Consider the following 18,065-nt stretch of genomic DNA (forward strand, 5'->3'; position numbering starts at 1 on the left):
GGTCTTTGGGGCAACCGTTGGTGGAACCTGTCACGTGTTCCCATTCCCTGACACCATTTGGGCGTAAGAGAATTTGGGATCCACGAATTTTTGTGTTGGAGCCTGTCGAACTGTTCGACTTCTTTCGGCTTTTTGACTGTTTTTGTTTTATTTGTTGGGCAAACCCTATAGTTAGCCAGGTGCAGTTGGTTTTCACAAAGGACACACTTGAGCAGGTTCATTCTTCCGGACGCCACTTTCACTGGGCTATCGATTTGTTATTATTGGTAGTGGAAAACTGACAACTTTATTTATGATTTAACTTGCACTATTTAACACTTCAAAACAATTCTTCACACGCTGGAAGTCAAATTACGACTGACGCCACCTCCCCTAGCCTACTGATTTCTTATTTAAAACTGTGGCTTACTGCCTTCTAAAGTGCAAAACCCTACAAATGCACTTTTCTTATTTATTTTTTAATTTGAAATTAATATTACCAATCACTTATGCTTGTAATCTCTTTGAAAGTCAAGGAACGACTGAGTCCAACGCACTTACTAACATGCCACGGGTGAATTTGCTTGCAAGTAAACTACTGCAGCGTAAGCTCTGGTGTATGCGTCTGCGAAACTGTGAAGCTCCAATTTATGGTGTTCAGTGCTGCATTGTTACGGTCAAATTTACCGCAACAATGACTAGCCTGCGATTCCTTGACTTCCCTATTCAGTGGTGTACTTAGCCAATATGTTGCAAAAGCAATAAAACAGGTGTCCCAGCGATCATGATGACCAAATGGAACGAGTGGTTCCAAAATTGATATGCGGACGGGCGGTCTTGCTTTGCAGCATCTTTTATTCCTGCGTACGAGCCGAAAAGTTATAAATGTTCTTGATTTTTGTGTGATGAACTTAAAGTAGTATATAATTTTTTCATTTAAATTTACTTAAATTATGAATTCTACAAAATGGGTTTTGACGCCGGTAAATTTTAATAGTAAGAATAAGTTTTGACATTAAGAAAAAATGGTAGCTTATATAACACTCCTTTCTACATATCCGAACCTATGTTAATTGAATTCCCACTTCGAATTCCGCGTTAATAATACATTAGTAGGAAAAAGTCTAATTAAGACTCCTTCTTTTTTTTTTTTGTTTTTTTATAATTAGCAAACACTAAAAGGGTTTTTTATACCTTTAATATGCCAAAGACACAGTGTGAGCATTAGGAAAAGAGGGAAGGGTTGGATAGGAGGTGTCGGTGTACATTGGTTTTAAATTTCTGAACATTGCAATGACAGGGAAAGATAGAGCGTGGCAAGGCGTTCTACATTCGCGTAGTACGGCTAAAAAAAGAATCTCTGTACTTCATAGTACGTCCGAAGTTGGGCTCAAGGGTAAACTGATGGGCATTAATAGGAGCGCGGGTATTACGGTTAAATTGTTTAAGGGGAGGAATGCAACTGGCTATTTCACTAGAGCATAGTCCGTTAAAATAACGGTAAAAAAGGGTGAGGCAAGAAACCTTGCGTCGATGTTCGAGTGATGTAAACGAGTTGATGATGTTTATGTCACCAATCATTTTAAAAGCTCTTTTTTGAATACTGTCCAAGAGGCTTAAATAAGTTACTGGAGCACCAGCCCAGAGATGAGAGTTATATTCAAGTTTCGGACGTATATAGGTTTTGTAGATTGTAGCCAGATCAGACGGAGAAAAAAATTTCTTGCAACGTCTCAAAAAACCTAGACATCTTGCGGCATTTTTGGCAACATCGCGTATGTGATCGCTCCACAAAAGGTGGTTGCTGATGCACATTCCGAGGATGTCAAGATTTTCTGTTTCGTTAATGCAAGTGCCACTCATAGATAGTGGCAAAGAGGGTTTATCTCGCTTTAACGAAGCAAGACAGCATTGCATTTTCGAAGCATTAAATTCCACACGATTTGTTATTCCCCATTGTACAATGCTGTGTAGGTCGGAATTTAATGAGCTAATCATATTTTGCCGTTGCAGTTCCACATCCGAAGAGGAGGGTTGTGAGTCTGGAAACGAATATGAAAAGCTAAGAGTGCTATCGTCAGCGAAACAATGTATTGGATTAGAAGTAGCAGACAGGAGATCATTTATAAAAATGAGGAGGAGGGTCGGAGACAAAACGGAGCCCTGGGGCACACCAGCGTTTATTTTATGAGTTTCAGACTTGAATCCGTCCAAAACAACTTGTATTGAACGGTTCGAAAGAAAATTTCTAATCCAACGAAGAAGAGATGCATCGATACCGAAAGCACGCATTTTCGATAAGAGAGCAAGATGCCAAACTTTATCAAATGCCTTTGAAATATCAAGTGCAATAATCTTACTTTCTCCAAAACGATGTAAAGATCTGTTCCACTGTTCGGTGAGATGAACCATGAGATCACCAGTGGACCTATTGCTACGAAAGCCGTATTACCGGTCATCAAGAAGCTTCCGTTCCTCAAGATATTTCTTAAGCTGATAATTAATCAGCGTTTCCATGACCTTAGAGAGAAGGGACGTTAGTGCTATCGGTCGGTAATTTGTGGGAGAAGAAGATTCGCCTTTTTTTGGAATTGGCTGAACAAATGCAGTTTTCCAACTACTCGGAACGAGCCCAGAAGAATAGGATAGATGGAAAAGCTTACGCAGTGGTTTTGCTAGCGTGGAAGAACACCTCTTCAGAATAATAGCGGGGATACCATCTGGGCCAGCGGATTTATGAATGTTGAGATCTTTAAGAACTCTCGCCACAGTTCGAGTACGAAAAAAGATTGGTCCCATAGAATCATTTACGCGTTCAAGAACTGGAGGAGTCATGACACTATCTGGTAAGGTGGAATTTTCGGCGAACTGCCTTGCAAATAAGTTAGCTTTATCAATAGAGCTAACTAAAGGAGTGTCATTGACAACAAGCGTAGGAACCGAGGAAGAGGAAGAATTCCTCATATTTTTTACAAATGACCAAAAATTCTTACTGCCTTTGGGACATTGCAGTATTTTTCGCCGTAATTTTTGGTCATGTAAAAATTTGGTCCTTCGAATATAGGCGTTGCAGGCCTTCCTGGCTTGCTTAAACTTTTTCCGGTTTTCCTCAGTTGGGTTGGCTTTAAAACACCGGAAGCTCACCTCTTTCTCCTTGATAACCTCTTTGCAGCTCGAATCGAACCATGATTTATCCTGGGGTTTAATACTTTTAACCCTATTCGGGATAAACGTTTCCATTCCCAAATGAATCATACTAGAAATCATATCTGCACTGGAGTCTACGTCGCTATCAAGGAAGCATAGCTACCAGTTAAAGATCCTGAAAAAATTATTGAGACCGTCCCAGTTGGCTTTCTCGTACTGCCAAACGGTTCTCTTTGGAGCTCTTTCTTTAACTGGATTTGTTTGACACGAGAAATTAGCAGATATAACATTATGGTCCGATGTGCCTAGAGGCGTCAATACACTGATTGTGTACTTATCAGGATCAGAAGTGAGAAACAAGTCAAGGGTATTTTCTGCTCGGCCGTTAGCGTCTGATATTCGAGTAGGCTCATTGACAAGCTGAGTAAGATGGTTAAACTCAGCAAAAATCTCAGCACACATTCCTTCGGGCGTTGTCTGGCCCGAATGGCGAAGCCACAAAGAATTGTGAACATTGAAATCGCCCGTAATAACGATTTCAGTGTGAGGATACAGGGAGACAATTCTTTGTATGGAGTCAGGGAAGGGAAGGGGGGTCTGAACTCGCCATTACGTTTCGGCAAGTTTTTTAAACACATCCAACAACTTGTCGAAACCATGCTTGTGTGTGTGAGAGTAAAGTTTCGATGAGAATCTACAACGGTTGCTTTCTCGGTTAGCGTCAAGCTTCCAGGAAGCCGTAATCCCGTGACCAACGAACTCGAAAGCGATTGGTTGAGTTGTATATATGTGTGAATGATTGGAATGGACGAGGGAGGACGGATAATTAGATAGTTTCGCTTGGAACGCATTCTTAGGAGAACCTTGAAAGCGAAAAGTAAAGTTGTAAAAATAAGATAGAGGAATTTTGGAGAAAAAGAAAATATAAATTAAGAAAGAGAATATAATTGTAGTAGCAAAAATCAAAAGGAGGAAATTTAATTAATTTAAACAGGATTCGAGGTGTTAAAGAAAAAAGGAAGAAAAATAAGGATAGCAGAAAGGAGGAATATCAAAAAAAAAGCTAAGTAGTTGTATTCAATTTCAAATAGAAATATATATATACTCATAATTTCGAAATATATATATATTTCTATCATAGTGGGTTTTGTTGAACGAAGCTATGAGCTGCAGAGCGATGAACACAGCTAGCAAGGATCGCCAACATTGACATACTACACATGTATGATCGCCAACTTCATCATGTATCCGGTAACCTCTCACTCGATACCAAGCCGCCAACCATTTTGCATCTCGCTACCTTTTATATTTCACTCTAACTAAATTAACTTTGTAAAACCACTTATATATTTAATAAAACATAACTTTTTGCTAACAGGTTATGGGCCCAGGCAACTGGTTTTATTAGTAGTTTTTTTTGTTTATGTCTTGTATGAACGTGATTGGCAAAATGGTTGACGACAGAGTAAGTATTCCGAAATTAAATAGTACGAATTGGCAAATATGGAAAATTCGCGTGGAAAGTTTCCTCGCACGAGATGATTTATCAAAGTACATTGAGGAAGATATTCCTGCTACAGACGATTTGAAGGATGCTGCTTGGAAGACGGGCGATCGAAAGACGAAAGGAACAATTATTCTCTTCTTGGGAGATAACCAGCTGTCCTTGGTGAAAAATTGCGTGCATGCAAAGCATGTGTGGGATGCCCTTCGTAACCACCACGAAAGGGTTTCTCGATCGACTCGTGTAGCTCTTCTCAAAAGATTGTGCTCTGCTAGGCTGCAAGAAAATGGAAATGTTGAAAAGCATCTTTCAGACATCGAAGAGACTTTCGACCGCTTGGCTGCAGCTGGCCATGTGTTGGATACGGACACACAAATTTGTATGATGTTGCAAAGTCTGCCAGATTCCTTTGAGACATTGGTGTCAACCTTGGATAGTATTTCGGACAAGCATGTGACTGTCGATTTTATTAAACAGAAACTTATCGATGAATATCACCGTCGAATCAATAGAACAGATTCATCAAAGCAGGAAAAGGCCCTGAAAACAGATTCCAAACGATCTGTGGACAACAGAACTTGTTTTTACTGCAAGAAGGTGGGGCACATACGATCGAGCTGCCGTAAATATTTGTCATCGAAGAACAAGGGTAATTTTAAGTCTGTTGAAGAAACCAACGTGGCTTTTGTAGCTGGGTGTGAAAAATCAGGATCATGGCTGATTGACAGTGGAGCCAGTTCACATATGTCATGCGATAAAAGTTTTTTTACCTCCTTGACGCATTTTGACGACGCGCACGTCACTTTGGCTGATGGAAAACAAACCGCAACTGCTGGTCGAGGTGAAGGAGTTCTTTGGAGCCTAGATGAAAACAAGAATCCAGTTAAAATTACACTTCACGATGTGCTGCTTGTGCCAGGATTGGAAGGTAATCTTATTTCTGTTAGTAGATTGGTAGACAAGGGTCTTGGTGTTAAGTTTGACCATACTGGATGTCGGATTTTGAATTCGGATGGAAAAGCTGTAGCATTAGGTAATCGAAGTGGAAACCTTTACCAGTTACAAATCGGAGAAAAATGCTCGATAGCTTCGGAGAAACATCAAGAAAACTGTGAACATCAATGGCATAGGCGATTTGGGCACCGAGATCCAGCAGTACTGAAGCGTATGCAAAATGAAAATTTGGTGAAAGGTCTAAAAATGAAAAAATGTGGTGCGAACAACATCTGTGAATGCTGCATGGAAGGAAAACTTAGTCGAAAGCCATTTCCTGAAGTTTTAGAGAGAACATCAAAGAAAATCCTGGATATAGTTCATACCGACTTGTGTGGCCCAATCAGTACACCAACTCCATCCGGTAATCTATACATCATGACAATGATAGACGATTTCAGTAGGTACGCTGTAGTTTATCTATTGAAGCATAAGTCTGAGACACCGGAACGAATTGAGGAATATGTTCGTCAAGTACAAAACAGATTCGGAAAGAAGCCCACAGTCATTCGCTCTGATGGAGGAGGAGAGTATGATAACAAAAGGTTACGTGATTTTTACCGTTCACAAGGCATTAAGGCGCAGTTTACAACTCCATACTCGCCTCAACAAAATGGTGTTGCCGAACGCAAAAATAGATCTCTTATCGAGATGGTCACCTGTATGCTGCTGGATGCTGGTTTGCCCAAACGCTATTGGGGTGAAGCTGTACTAACAGCAACTTACGTACAAAATCGAATGCCATCGAAATCCATTTCAAAGACTCCATATGAGTTATGGAATAACACCAAACCATCGTTGCAACATCTACGAGTCTTTGGATGTGAAGCGTATGTGTACGTCCCTGATGTCAAACGAAAAAAGTTTGATAGTAAATCAAAGAAGCTGACGTTCGTCGGGTACTCTGATGAGCATAAAGGGTATCGTTTTTTAAACTGTGAAACTGACAAGATAACGATAAGTCGTGATGCTCGTTTTTTGGAACTGAAGGAGAAGATTAATGTCAGAGTTCCAAGTACAGAAGCTAAACAATTATTTGACGAAGTTCTAGTAAGCATTGCTCCTGTTTCAATCAAACCTAATGAAAACCAACCAACTGAAGCTCAAGTTGATAATAGCTTTAGTGATGATGAATTCTTTGGATTTGACGAGCCCGTTTGTGAAAATCAGGAGGAGCAAGTTCCAACGAGACGTTCTGCGCGTAACACGCAAGGTAAGCTCCCCACGCATCTTAATTATTATGTTGTAGATATGGCATCCCTCGCTTCGGATGAGCCGAAAGATTACATTGAAGCTGCGAAGATTCCGGAATGGAAAAAGTCTATGGACGAGGAGATGGCAGCCCACCTGCGTAACGAAACTTGGACGCTTACGACTTTGCCCTCAGGACGGAAAGCCATTGGTTCAAAATGGGTGTTTAGAACTAAACTAAACGAAAATAATGAGATATCCAGATACAAAGCCCGCATCGTTGCACAAGGATACACACAGAAATACGGCGTTGATTATGATGAGGTGTTTGCTCCAGTAACGAAAATCACAACTTTAAGGACGTTTTTGGCAGTAGCTGCAAAACAAAAAATGTTTGTTAAACATTATGATGTCAAGACGGCATATTTAAATGGAATTGTTGAAGAGGAAATCTTCATGAAGCAACCACCTGGCTACGAAGTTCATGGAAAAGAAAATTTGGTTTGCCATCTGAACAAAAGCATTTACGGATTAAAACAATCTGCACGTTGCTGGAACCAGACATTGGATGAGTGTTTACGAAAATTGAACTTTGAAGTATCAACTGCGGATCCATGTTTGTACATGAAAAAATTTGGGAATCAGATTTTATATCTTCTCGTATATGTTGATGACCTTTTGGCTGGATGTGTCGATGAAGGTAAGATAGATCAATTTTATTCTGATATAAAAACACACTTCCAGATAACTTGCTTCGGAAATGTTCGTCATTTTCTTGGGATGGAAATTGAAAGATCAGCTACTTCATTTTATGTCTCGCTGAAGAATTATAGCAACAAAATAATAACGAAATTTGGTATGAGCTGCGCTAAGCCCGCAAAGACGCCAATGGACTCCGGCTACATGAAGATAGGTGATAACAGCACATCATTTTCCGATCCAGCATTGTATCAAAGTCTTGTTGGAGCCTTACTGTATTTAGCGGTAAATGCCAGGCCGGACATTGCAGTTAGCACTGCTATTTTAGGCAGAAAGTTCAAAAATCCTTCGGAAGCAGATTGGATAGCTGCAAAAAGAGTTTTGCGTTACCTTAAAGGCACTATCGAATATAAACTTTGTCTTGGCGAAGCCTGTGAGTGGAAACTTCTTGGATACTCAGATGCAGACTGGGCAGGTGACCGAGAAAGCCGAAAGTCAACATCCGGCAATGTTTTTGTGTTCGGAGGACCTATTTCATGGACGAGTCGACGACAAGATTGCGTTTCACTTTCATCAATGGAGGCCGAGTATGTGGCACTCAGCGAAGCTTGTCAAGAGGTTGTATGGCTGCGACGTCTACTGAAGGAGTTTGGTGAAACTCAACATGAAGCCACACTAATGAATGTGGATAATCAAAGCTGCATATCCTTCGTAAACACCGAACGACTGAGTCGAAGATCAAAGCATATTGAAACGAGAGAGCGCTATGTTCGAGACCTATGTCAAAATAATGAAGTTTATCTGCAATACTGCCCTACGGATTCAATGCTAGCAGATATTTTTACAAAGCCGCTGGGGCCTGTAAAGCAATTAGGTTTTTGCAAACAATTAAACCTTTTTTAATTGTGATGGTTCATCGAGGAGGAGTGTTGAACGAAGCTATGAGCTGCAGAGCGATGAACACAGCTAGCAAGGATCGCCAACATTGACATACTACACATGTATGATCGCCAACTTCATCATGTATCCGGTAACCTCTCACTCGATACCAAGCCGCCAACCATTTTGCATCTCGCTACCTTTTATATTTCACTCTAACTAAATTAACTTTGTAAAACCACTTATATATTTAATAAAACATAACTTTTTGCTAACAGGTTTTAATCCAGGGGTTTTCCATCCCACGGTTTCCCAAAATAAAGTAAAATAAAATACATATGGTCAAATATATTCATTTCTCTTTTGTTGTTCACCTAAAGCTTCTATTTAATGTACAAATATATATATTTCCATTTGATAAACTGAATTAATTCAACAATCAATTCCAGTTTATCAAAAGTATCCAAAAATTTTCTTCGAAAGAACCCACCCCAGCTGACTAGCCGGTGAACTGCATGGGAATTGCAGTTGTTGTTGCAATTTTATTTTCTCTCTACTTTGTTCTTCGTTCGGTTGTGTTGTGACAGCTCATAATCATAATCGAACTTAGCTTGCTTGGTGCTGGTTGCACATTTTTTTGGTTTAAATTGGTTTTCGTTTATTTCCTGAAATCTGAATTTAATTCACTCTCTCGGTTGTGTTTAAAGGAAGAAAATATTGCAACAGCATGTAGGCAGAATGGACATAGGTATTTGCTAGCCCATGCAATTTCTTGTATGAGATCATCATAGGTAAGATTTCGTCACGATGCACATTGCACGTTCATACCTTGGCTGAAGCTGGCCAAAAACTATACAATCAATTGACGAATCGTGCGCCATCAATCCGGAACCGAATCTCTCAATGCTGTCTCTGAAAATTTCCACAAATACATGTGCTTCCCACAGCATCTCTATTCTAGCTAGCTCACAGAATTTGAGGTCAGTCAACTAAACTTCATGCACTTCGTTCACTTGTGCTTTTGCATTTTTCAGGTACGTGACAGGACGTGATTTCCGGCCAGCCTAAAGGCAAGTTTGATGCCCAATTTCTGTACGCACTGCTCTGTGACTAAGTTGACTTGCGTTTCGCTGTCTTGCCTCAACACATTGTCGTGCTCTAATTTGCACCTTGACGCATGCTGTAGCTTGCAGTGTGCATTACACGTCATCACTTTGAATTTGTTTTTGCTCAAGCAAGTCAATATCCACCGATGCTGGAAGATTCCCATCTACCTACTACTCTGCAGTCATCACCTCAATTAATTACTATTGTGGTGATACAGTTGGCGTATTCTTGCTCTCTGAATTCTTGCTCGAACCCGCCACAGCTGAAAGTCCAGCAGCTAGCAAACGCTGTTCTGGACAAAGGACGTTGTTGTCGCTCTTGTTGCACTTTCTGCAAGCTCCAGTAGAGCACAAAATTTCCTGGGCATAGATAGTTTACACATAACTTCCAACTGGGACCGACAATTCTAGAAATTCCCCCTGGCAATATGGAGGATGGGGATCCTTGCACAGTGGACATCTTAGTGCAGTTGTTACTCTTGGCATGCTCGGTCCAGCGTTGTTCTTCTGCACGCTAATCTGCATATTGTCGCCTGGCTTCTCTCTTCCACATGCGCTCTGCTCGGTGTCAAAGAATGCTGACTCGAGAGCACTTGCTCTACGCTCAAGAAATTCGAAAAATTCATTTGAGGTTGCCATCTGAAGCACATCATCCATATTTCGTCTCATAGTCTAGCCTGTTACGCAGCATGTGAAAATGATGAGCTTCACGTGTGTCTTTTGAAGCAATTGGATTACACTGGGTGTATCTCGTTCCCCAGCTCTACTTGATGCACTCTGCGCTTCTAGCTCTCCGATGCATTTAATTCAACCACAGTACCGTGATACCTATCCTCAGCTTAGGCCAAGTATGTGTCCTAAGCAGTTAGCGCATCAGGCATATTCGCACAGCTGACGATACTCATGTAATCCTTTAGCAGATACTCATTTTCACTCGTAATAGCGCCAGACTCGCCTCAGGAAATCTGTGGAGTCGACGAGTGTAGAAAAATCAAAGTTAATTGCGCTCTGCATGCTAGTGGATTTTTGTTGGGGTTATTAGTACCCTTTATATGTTTATATTCAAACACAGTGCGAGCATTAGCAAAATGGGGAAGGATTTAAAAGGAGATACCGGTGCACATTGGTCTTAAAGTTCTGAACAACAAAATGGGAGGGAAAAACAGAGTTGGCTAAAGGATTCCACATTCTCGATGTGCGATTTAAGGAAGAATCTCTATATTTGACAGTACTCCTTAAATTGAGCTAAAGGGTAAACTGATGAGCATTCCTGGAAAAGCGAGTATTACGGCTGAATCGTTTAAGGGGTTTAATGCAACTGGCTAGTTCAACAGAACATTGTTTGTAAAAATATCGATAAAACAACGAAAGGCATAAATTATTTCGGCGGTGTTCTAGCGATGTAAATGTTTTGGTTATATATCTATCGCCTATCATTTTTAAAGCCCTTTTTTGTATTCTTTCCGAGAGATTTAAACTTGTTTTAGGGGCACCTGCCCAGGTATCTGAATTATATTCAAGCTTTGGACGGATGAAGGCTTTGTAAATTACAGCCAGATCAGAATTTGTGAAAAATTTCTTGCACCGTCGGAGAAATCCTAAGCACCTGGCAGCATTTTTGGAAATATCAAATATATGATCGCTACATAAAAGGTGGTCTGTGATACACATACCAAGTACTGACAGTTGATTAGTTTCTTGGATGCCATCCATAGATAGTGGCATCGGGGGGTGTTATGCTTTAACGACAGGAGACAGCATTGAGTTTTCGAAGCATCAAATTCTACACGGTTTTTGATTCCCCATTGTACAATGCTGTCAAGATCAGAATTTATTGGGCATATCATACGCTGCCGTTGGTAGTCCACATCCGTAGGACAAGGATGTGAATCTAGAAACGAGTATGAGAAGCTGAGGGTACTGTCGTAGTCGAAATAGGTTAATGGATTAGAAATGGCAGACATAAGATCATTTATGTATATAAGAAAGAGAGTCGGAGACAAAACAGAGCCCTGGGGAACACCAGCATTTATTTTATGAATTTTAGACATGTAACCATCCAATACATCTTGTATTGAACGGTTAGAAAGGTAACTTATTATCCAACGAAGAAGAGATTTATCAATACCAAAAGCACGCATTTTCGATAAGAGAGCTTGGTGCCAAATACTTTTGAAATATCAAGTGCGATAATCTTACTTTGCTCATATGACTAATGTGCAAGTAGAATTCGCACTTAGTAATGATATGTTACGGTGTTCCGTTAAATGTTAGAATGACATGTATGTTTGTTGCTCGGTAACAATAGATTTTGCTGAGGTGAATTTTTAACCCGTGTTTTTTGAAACACAAGAAACTGCAGACAGGTAGGTTGAACTGCAACCTGTTATGAAGAAAAATGTCAATTTCTATGGCCATAAAATCTATGAAGCTAACTCAACCAAGAAGAGAGATTCCTCTACCAAGTCAATATCTTTGAGCTTTCTTCGTTCAACTGGCGGGCAGTGATATGGTGGACACATCTCCGTCTTCTAGAAAAAGAACTTCAATTCTACACACTAAGAACCTGGAAGCAAGTCCAATTTAATAATTGTGCTCAAATCAAAGAAAGAGATTGTCCATCCGATATTTTATTCCTTTTTGTGTTTGTCAGAAAACAAAAAGATCATTATTGTTTATTCATACTGTTGGTTGATGTCTTCTACGTGCGGCGTCGAAGTTATGTTGGCTTAAATTCAAATAAAACTTTTAATACTGTTGAAAATAATTCAATAATTAATTGTTTCCCTTAGATTAACGAGAGCTCGATTAACAGATATTGATGGTGGAAATGTAAATCACGGACGACTAGAAAGAAGAGGAAGCAAGTGCCAATGATACTGAAAACACCGTATTTTTCAAAAGGCATATAGGATGATAGTTATGCTTTTTTTGAGCATTATTTTTAAAAAGCACATATATTTTAATTCCTTTAATTCTTACCGTGTTGAATTAGCATCATATTCAGCTCCATCCCCTGCATAAAATTGTATCTTCCTACTTTTTATTTTCGTGCATTATTTTTCAAGACTGGTCGTTATTTTTTATTAATCCAGTCGGCAATTTGACAGAAAATATAATTACGATTAATTCATATTTATATTTGTTGATTTAAACTGATCAACTTCAACTTGTTGTATTGAATTTGTTCAAAATCTTATATGGAGTATAGGTTTTCAAAAACTTTTGGTTTTTTTGTTTGCCGGTCCATTGTTTCACTTTTAATTAAGATTATTTCAAATTCAATTTTTTCTCTTTCTTGAGAAACGTCAAACTTTAACCAGTAGAGTGAAATTTAAACCTGCTCTGGAGCTGGTTAATATTAAACGCATTTTATTCATCACGCTAGTGTCATAATTTAAGCAAACCTTACTATTTAACCAACATTGTAACCTATTTCGCACATGGTTTTTATTATCGTTCAATTTTTCCTCATTCTCATTAATTTACAACGATCTAAATTTATATAACTAAGGGATCAACTTTAATCATCTCCACGCCTCCAATATATACAATATTTCACATAAAGCCATTCCATGTTGTGAGGCTGAAGCTGAAGCGTGTTTGTAATGCAGCCATAATGTTTTGGTGGGATTGAAAAAGTGTGGCTTCTTATACAGTTGTAGTCTTTAACAGCTGATTTGAGGATTTTGGCTAACCTGAATGACAGCCAAGGCTTACAATCTTTACGGTCGTCTATTTTGTATCTACACCATAATTCAATTATGTGTAGAACAGGAACACTAAACAGGTTTTTATAATAAATAACAAAAAAGCTCGAGCTCCATTATTATTACATTGTTGGTATTTTTTCCTAAATAGTATGCCTATACCGACAAAATTGCTTTGGAAATAGCATTGGACATTTTAAATAAAATTTGTTATAGACCATTTGTGTTTATATTATTTTAAATGCAATTCATTTGGCAAAAACTTTTATTAAAAATAGAATTTTAAAAATTGGCTTCAATTTCCAATTTTTGTAAGTATACTAAACCTATTAAATCGTTAAATACTCAATTACGTAGTATGTTGCAGGATTACTATGCCCCCCCCTAGACCCCGAGGATTTGGTAATAGTTCGGGCATATCTGGTAGACCAAGTCCGAGTACTCCAATGTCAGAAAGACAACAAATGGCTCTGTTAATGCAGATGACATCTGCCTCACCTTCGTGCAGTCCAGGTAATTTTATGTTTTATAGGTTCGTAAATGAATGCGAATATTTTGCACCCAAAGATAAACATACGAAGAAATTCTTAGGTATAAAACTGTTTGAACATGTAATGAAACCATTATATTTGGTTTGCAGCTTGAATCTATAATTTAATCGGGAATTTTATGAAGGCAAGAAACACTTTAAACTAGTTACACTCTTAAACATAAATAATTTCATGTGTATCAGTGCTCCGGGACAACTTCCTTACCAATCTTTCACTTGGTTTTAAGAATATGATGATTCAAGGTTAGCTACGGTTTCTCTACAACAGGTTCCTCAATTAAAATTTAAAATGTTAAGTTTTGAAATTTCACAGGACAAATATTTTCTTGTTGAGTTTCTTCAAAACAATTTTTACTGTAAAACTTTATGGGAATAGTCTATCCAGCGCTCAGAAACGAAACTTAAATGATTACGAACGAAGTATTTATTTTATTCTAAACAATGAGAGTCGACTTAAACACATGCGACCACAAAACCAAACTTTCAAATAAACACAGACGAATTGTTCAATGTTCATCACAAATTACTTTGTTCAAAGTGTCAGGGTATAATTTTGTTTTATATATGACCAAATATAAATAGCAAAACATAGATAAGACGTATGTATTGTACGAACGTTCTGTGAATTCCGTGAAACCTAAAAATAAAATCATCTTTGAAAAAATTGTATACCATTTTATTTCATGCACATTTTAGATGGTTTAAACAAAAATATTTATTTATAGAGTATACTTGTTATCAATCTACTCAATATTATTCTTATCTTTGTAACAAACATAAATTAATTTGTAAGAAAATATTATTTTTTAAGATGCATTCAATTTCCAAAAACAACTATTACTATTATTATTATTATAATTTATTAGCATAAAATTAAAATTTACATGTTAATGCATAAATGAGCGCTAGCTCCTTGGAGCCTCTGGCTCTTAAATGAAAAAAAAGTATGTTAAATTACTGTTCAATATTACATATGTTATGAAAAAAGATTGGAGTTAAAAGTTTATATTTCAATCTTGTGTGATTTGATAAATTTATATAAAATATTTTAATATTCTCAGGGTCGAAGTTATTCAAGATCTCTTCTTTAGGTTTGTTAGTTTTGAAAGCGACTTGTTTGGAGCTTAATAGGTATTTTGATTCCAGAAACCAAAGCCAAAGCAGTCTTTTTGCAACAATTGCTTCCAACACTTTTGAAGTACAGGCAATAAGTGATATTGACGGTACTCGTTATCGTTAATACTCGTATATTTTGGCTTTGGTAACATCGGGTAGGAAATCCGATCTCTGCTGGTAGTTTTGCCTTTTAATTTGGAGAGACAGCTTTTGATCTCTATTTCCGAAATGATTGTTTTAACATACGAAGATTGAGGTTATAAGTAATCAATATTAAAAGGTGATTTCAGTGATTGAGTTTTATTACTTTTGGAAGCCCAAGAAAAGTTATTGTCTTGGGAATGATTTGACCAATTTCTTGCAAAAACTTTACTTTTTTTCGCTTGGGGCTATGGTTTTTTGACTTTGGTCTTCTATACAAATTATATTGTGCGGTGTGTAAAAACCTGTTAAACAGCCGTTTTCTTGCCAGATTTTAGAGGGTGAAGATGTTAAATTAATTGAGGATGTAATTTCATTAAATTTCTTTGACTTCGAAATTTTGAATTCCCTACGGAATTTAGCGTTTGATTTATTAAATGCGAAAATGTTTATCTGATTTGAATATTTTTTGAGGAGTTTCCAAGTTCTGTTTTTTTATTTTTCGCAATGTTCTTAGCTCTGAACTCCACCAAGATACGCAACGACTGGAGGGTTTGGTGAATTTTGAGGAATTGAGAGCTTGGCTGCAAATCTAATCGCTTTAATAAGTCGAGCTATCTCTTGATTAATGTTCGAGGAGGTATTAGTGCACGATAGATTTTGTGTGATGTGATTTTGGAAAACGGTCCAGTTTTCTAGATCAGTTTTAAACTTGGGGGTAGCACGTTTTTTTTTGGAGTGTTTGACTAGATGTAGGGAAATGATCACTTTTATATATATTTTCTAGAGCAATCCATGATATTCTTGGATACAAATCAGGGGAACAGGTAGTTATGTCTATGTTTGTGAAGCTTTGATGTGTATAAAAATGAGTAGGAGAGTCATCATTGAAAACTATGAGAACTATGTTAGAGTTTGATAAAAACCTTTCTAAGATTGCACCTCTACAGTTAGTCACAGGAGAGCCCCAAAAAACGCTTCATTAATTATTATTGTCAGTTATACTAACAAGACCGTTGATGAAAAACGACTGATTAGGATGTATATATATTAATATTATTGTAAATTTATATGGAAGTTCAATTTCAACTTCTAGTGTACGAATGAGAGAGTTTATCACCCTTTTTGTTTTCCAGCTATTCCTTATTTAGCTGTTACATTTTGTGGCAAGTTATAAAAGTATCCTTCATACATTTTGGGTATATTCGGCTTGAAATTAGCTGTACATTTAGTTTCTTGAAGATAAATAACACTTGGCAGGAATTCTTTAATAAGAATACACGAAGGATTTTATCTTTTTCTTTAGTTTTGTCTTTCTCCCATGCACCGTTTACTCGTGTGACCGAGACTTTTGCAACTGCGACAGCGCATTGTATTTGGTATATACTTACTTTGTAAAAGCCAATGTCAACAGATTTTGGGGTGTAGTAGAGGTCAAAAATAAAAACCATTAGACCAGATTCTCTTCGTTTGCCATCCTCAGTTTTGCTAAATTTGTAAATATCTTTTACTCCTTGGCACTTCATTTCTTTAATTATATCAGCATTTGAGACATTAATCAAACAAGGAGCATATGCAATTCCCTTTAATTCGTTGAGTTTTTTAACAATGACTGGACAAGAGTTAGTAAGATTGTTAACTTTAAGGAATATTTCTGTTTTCACTAAGACAAGAAAGTTTCCGTCAAGCAATTCAAAAATTTGCTGATATTCTTTGGATATATTTAGGAGAGATCACTATAAATTTTGGATTTTTTGTATTTGTTGTAGTTGAAAGTTTCGGGTAAGCACATTAGGGAGTTGAAGTTATATTGGATTTATATTTTGTATTGGGTTGGAAAAATGATGAATCCAAATGAAGCGGCAAATGCCTGTATAGGGATCCACTTAGCCCCGCGGGGCCAGACATTTTAAAGACGTTTGATAGCACTTACAAGTGTATTTTTGCTTTCAAGCAAAAAAGCAAAAGAAATAATTGTTGTTCGATAAGAAAAAATGGTATAACGGGAGATACCGGTTGCGCAAAGCAGCACACAATAAAGATCACACAAGAGACTACGAACTATACTTTCGATTCGATGGCTAGCCGGTGACAGAAAATATGGAACTATTATTATTTTGCCTTCATAGAAATTAAAATTGAAAATTTCGCTTGGCTTTAACTTCTGAAAAGGTCTTCTTAACAACTTCAAAAGTCGTATAGTTTTGCCAGTTTTTAAATTTTTTCTAAAGAATTCCTATAAAGATTAATAATGAACACATCTGAATTGCAAAATTGGCTTATGAACAATTTTTTGAGTTTATTAACAGCTAAATTGACACAATCTCGTAAACTCTACGATGAAAAGATCAATGAATTCAGTGAACAAAAAAACAATTCCTTTGATAGTGGATATTAAGTAAAATAATGAAGAAGATCGTTCAACTATTCAGGAAGAAATTCAAAACAACAATGACGTTTTAAAAAACTGGCTTACATCAATCCGACGTTTGATGAAAAATAATTCTGCTCCCGAATTATTTCTTCGTGTAGATAATCCTACAGTTATCTTCTGTTCCTTAATATTTTTTAATATATTTTTTAATAAGTGAATGATATATTACGTAAATGGGATATCATAAAAATGCCAAAATTTGCAGCACATGCCAATAGTGATTATTTGCAAGTCATTCAGTTTGTAATAGATGGATTTTAAGAAATTTCTGTTGTATCCGGCTTAATTCCAAACAATTATCACATCGCTATTATTGAGAATTCAAATGCAAAAATCAAATGAAGCAATTAAGACCTAGTTTTGAACAAATGTGACTAAAACAAAACTATAGACTTTTGATAGTTGTAAGAGGCTCTGTTATAATTGCTTAAATGCTGGACACTTTTTAAGTGCATGTCCTAATCCCAAACGAATTAAAGGTTCTCTTGTCAATGTGGTTTAAAATGAGAATTCAGAGCTCATAACTACTTGTGATTTATGTCAACTTCCGACATGACAGATGATCTCCATGTTCCTCTTGGTCTTCCAGGCCGCCTTCTACCTTAAGGAGTCCATT

The 18,065-nt window shown here is 37.4% G+C and overlaps 1 protein-coding gene across 1 annotated transcript in view; it reads left to right on the forward strand.

Moving 5' to 3' along the window:
- The first annotated feature begins 13,251 nt into the window (after positions 1-13,251).
- The window catches only part of LOC129952567 (ankyrin repeat domain-containing protein 11), a 54,952-nt gene continuing 50,138 nt past the window's right edge, over positions 13,252-18,065 (forward strand). Inside the window, 2 exon segments of the mRNA XM_056065202.1 lie at positions 13,252-13,519; positions 13,576-13,721. Of these exon segments, the coding sequence (XP_055921177.1) occupies positions 13,583-13,721 (139 nt within the window). The 5' untranslated portion in view covers positions 13,252-13,519; positions 13,576-13,582.

The sequence above is a fragment of the Eupeodes corollae genome, chromosome 3, assembly GCF_945859685.1.
Source record: "Eupeodes corollae chromosome 3, idEupCoro1.1, whole genome shotgun sequence".
Classification (NCBI taxonomy): domain Eukaryota; kingdom Metazoa; phylum Arthropoda; class Insecta; order Diptera; family Syrphidae; genus Eupeodes; species Eupeodes corollae.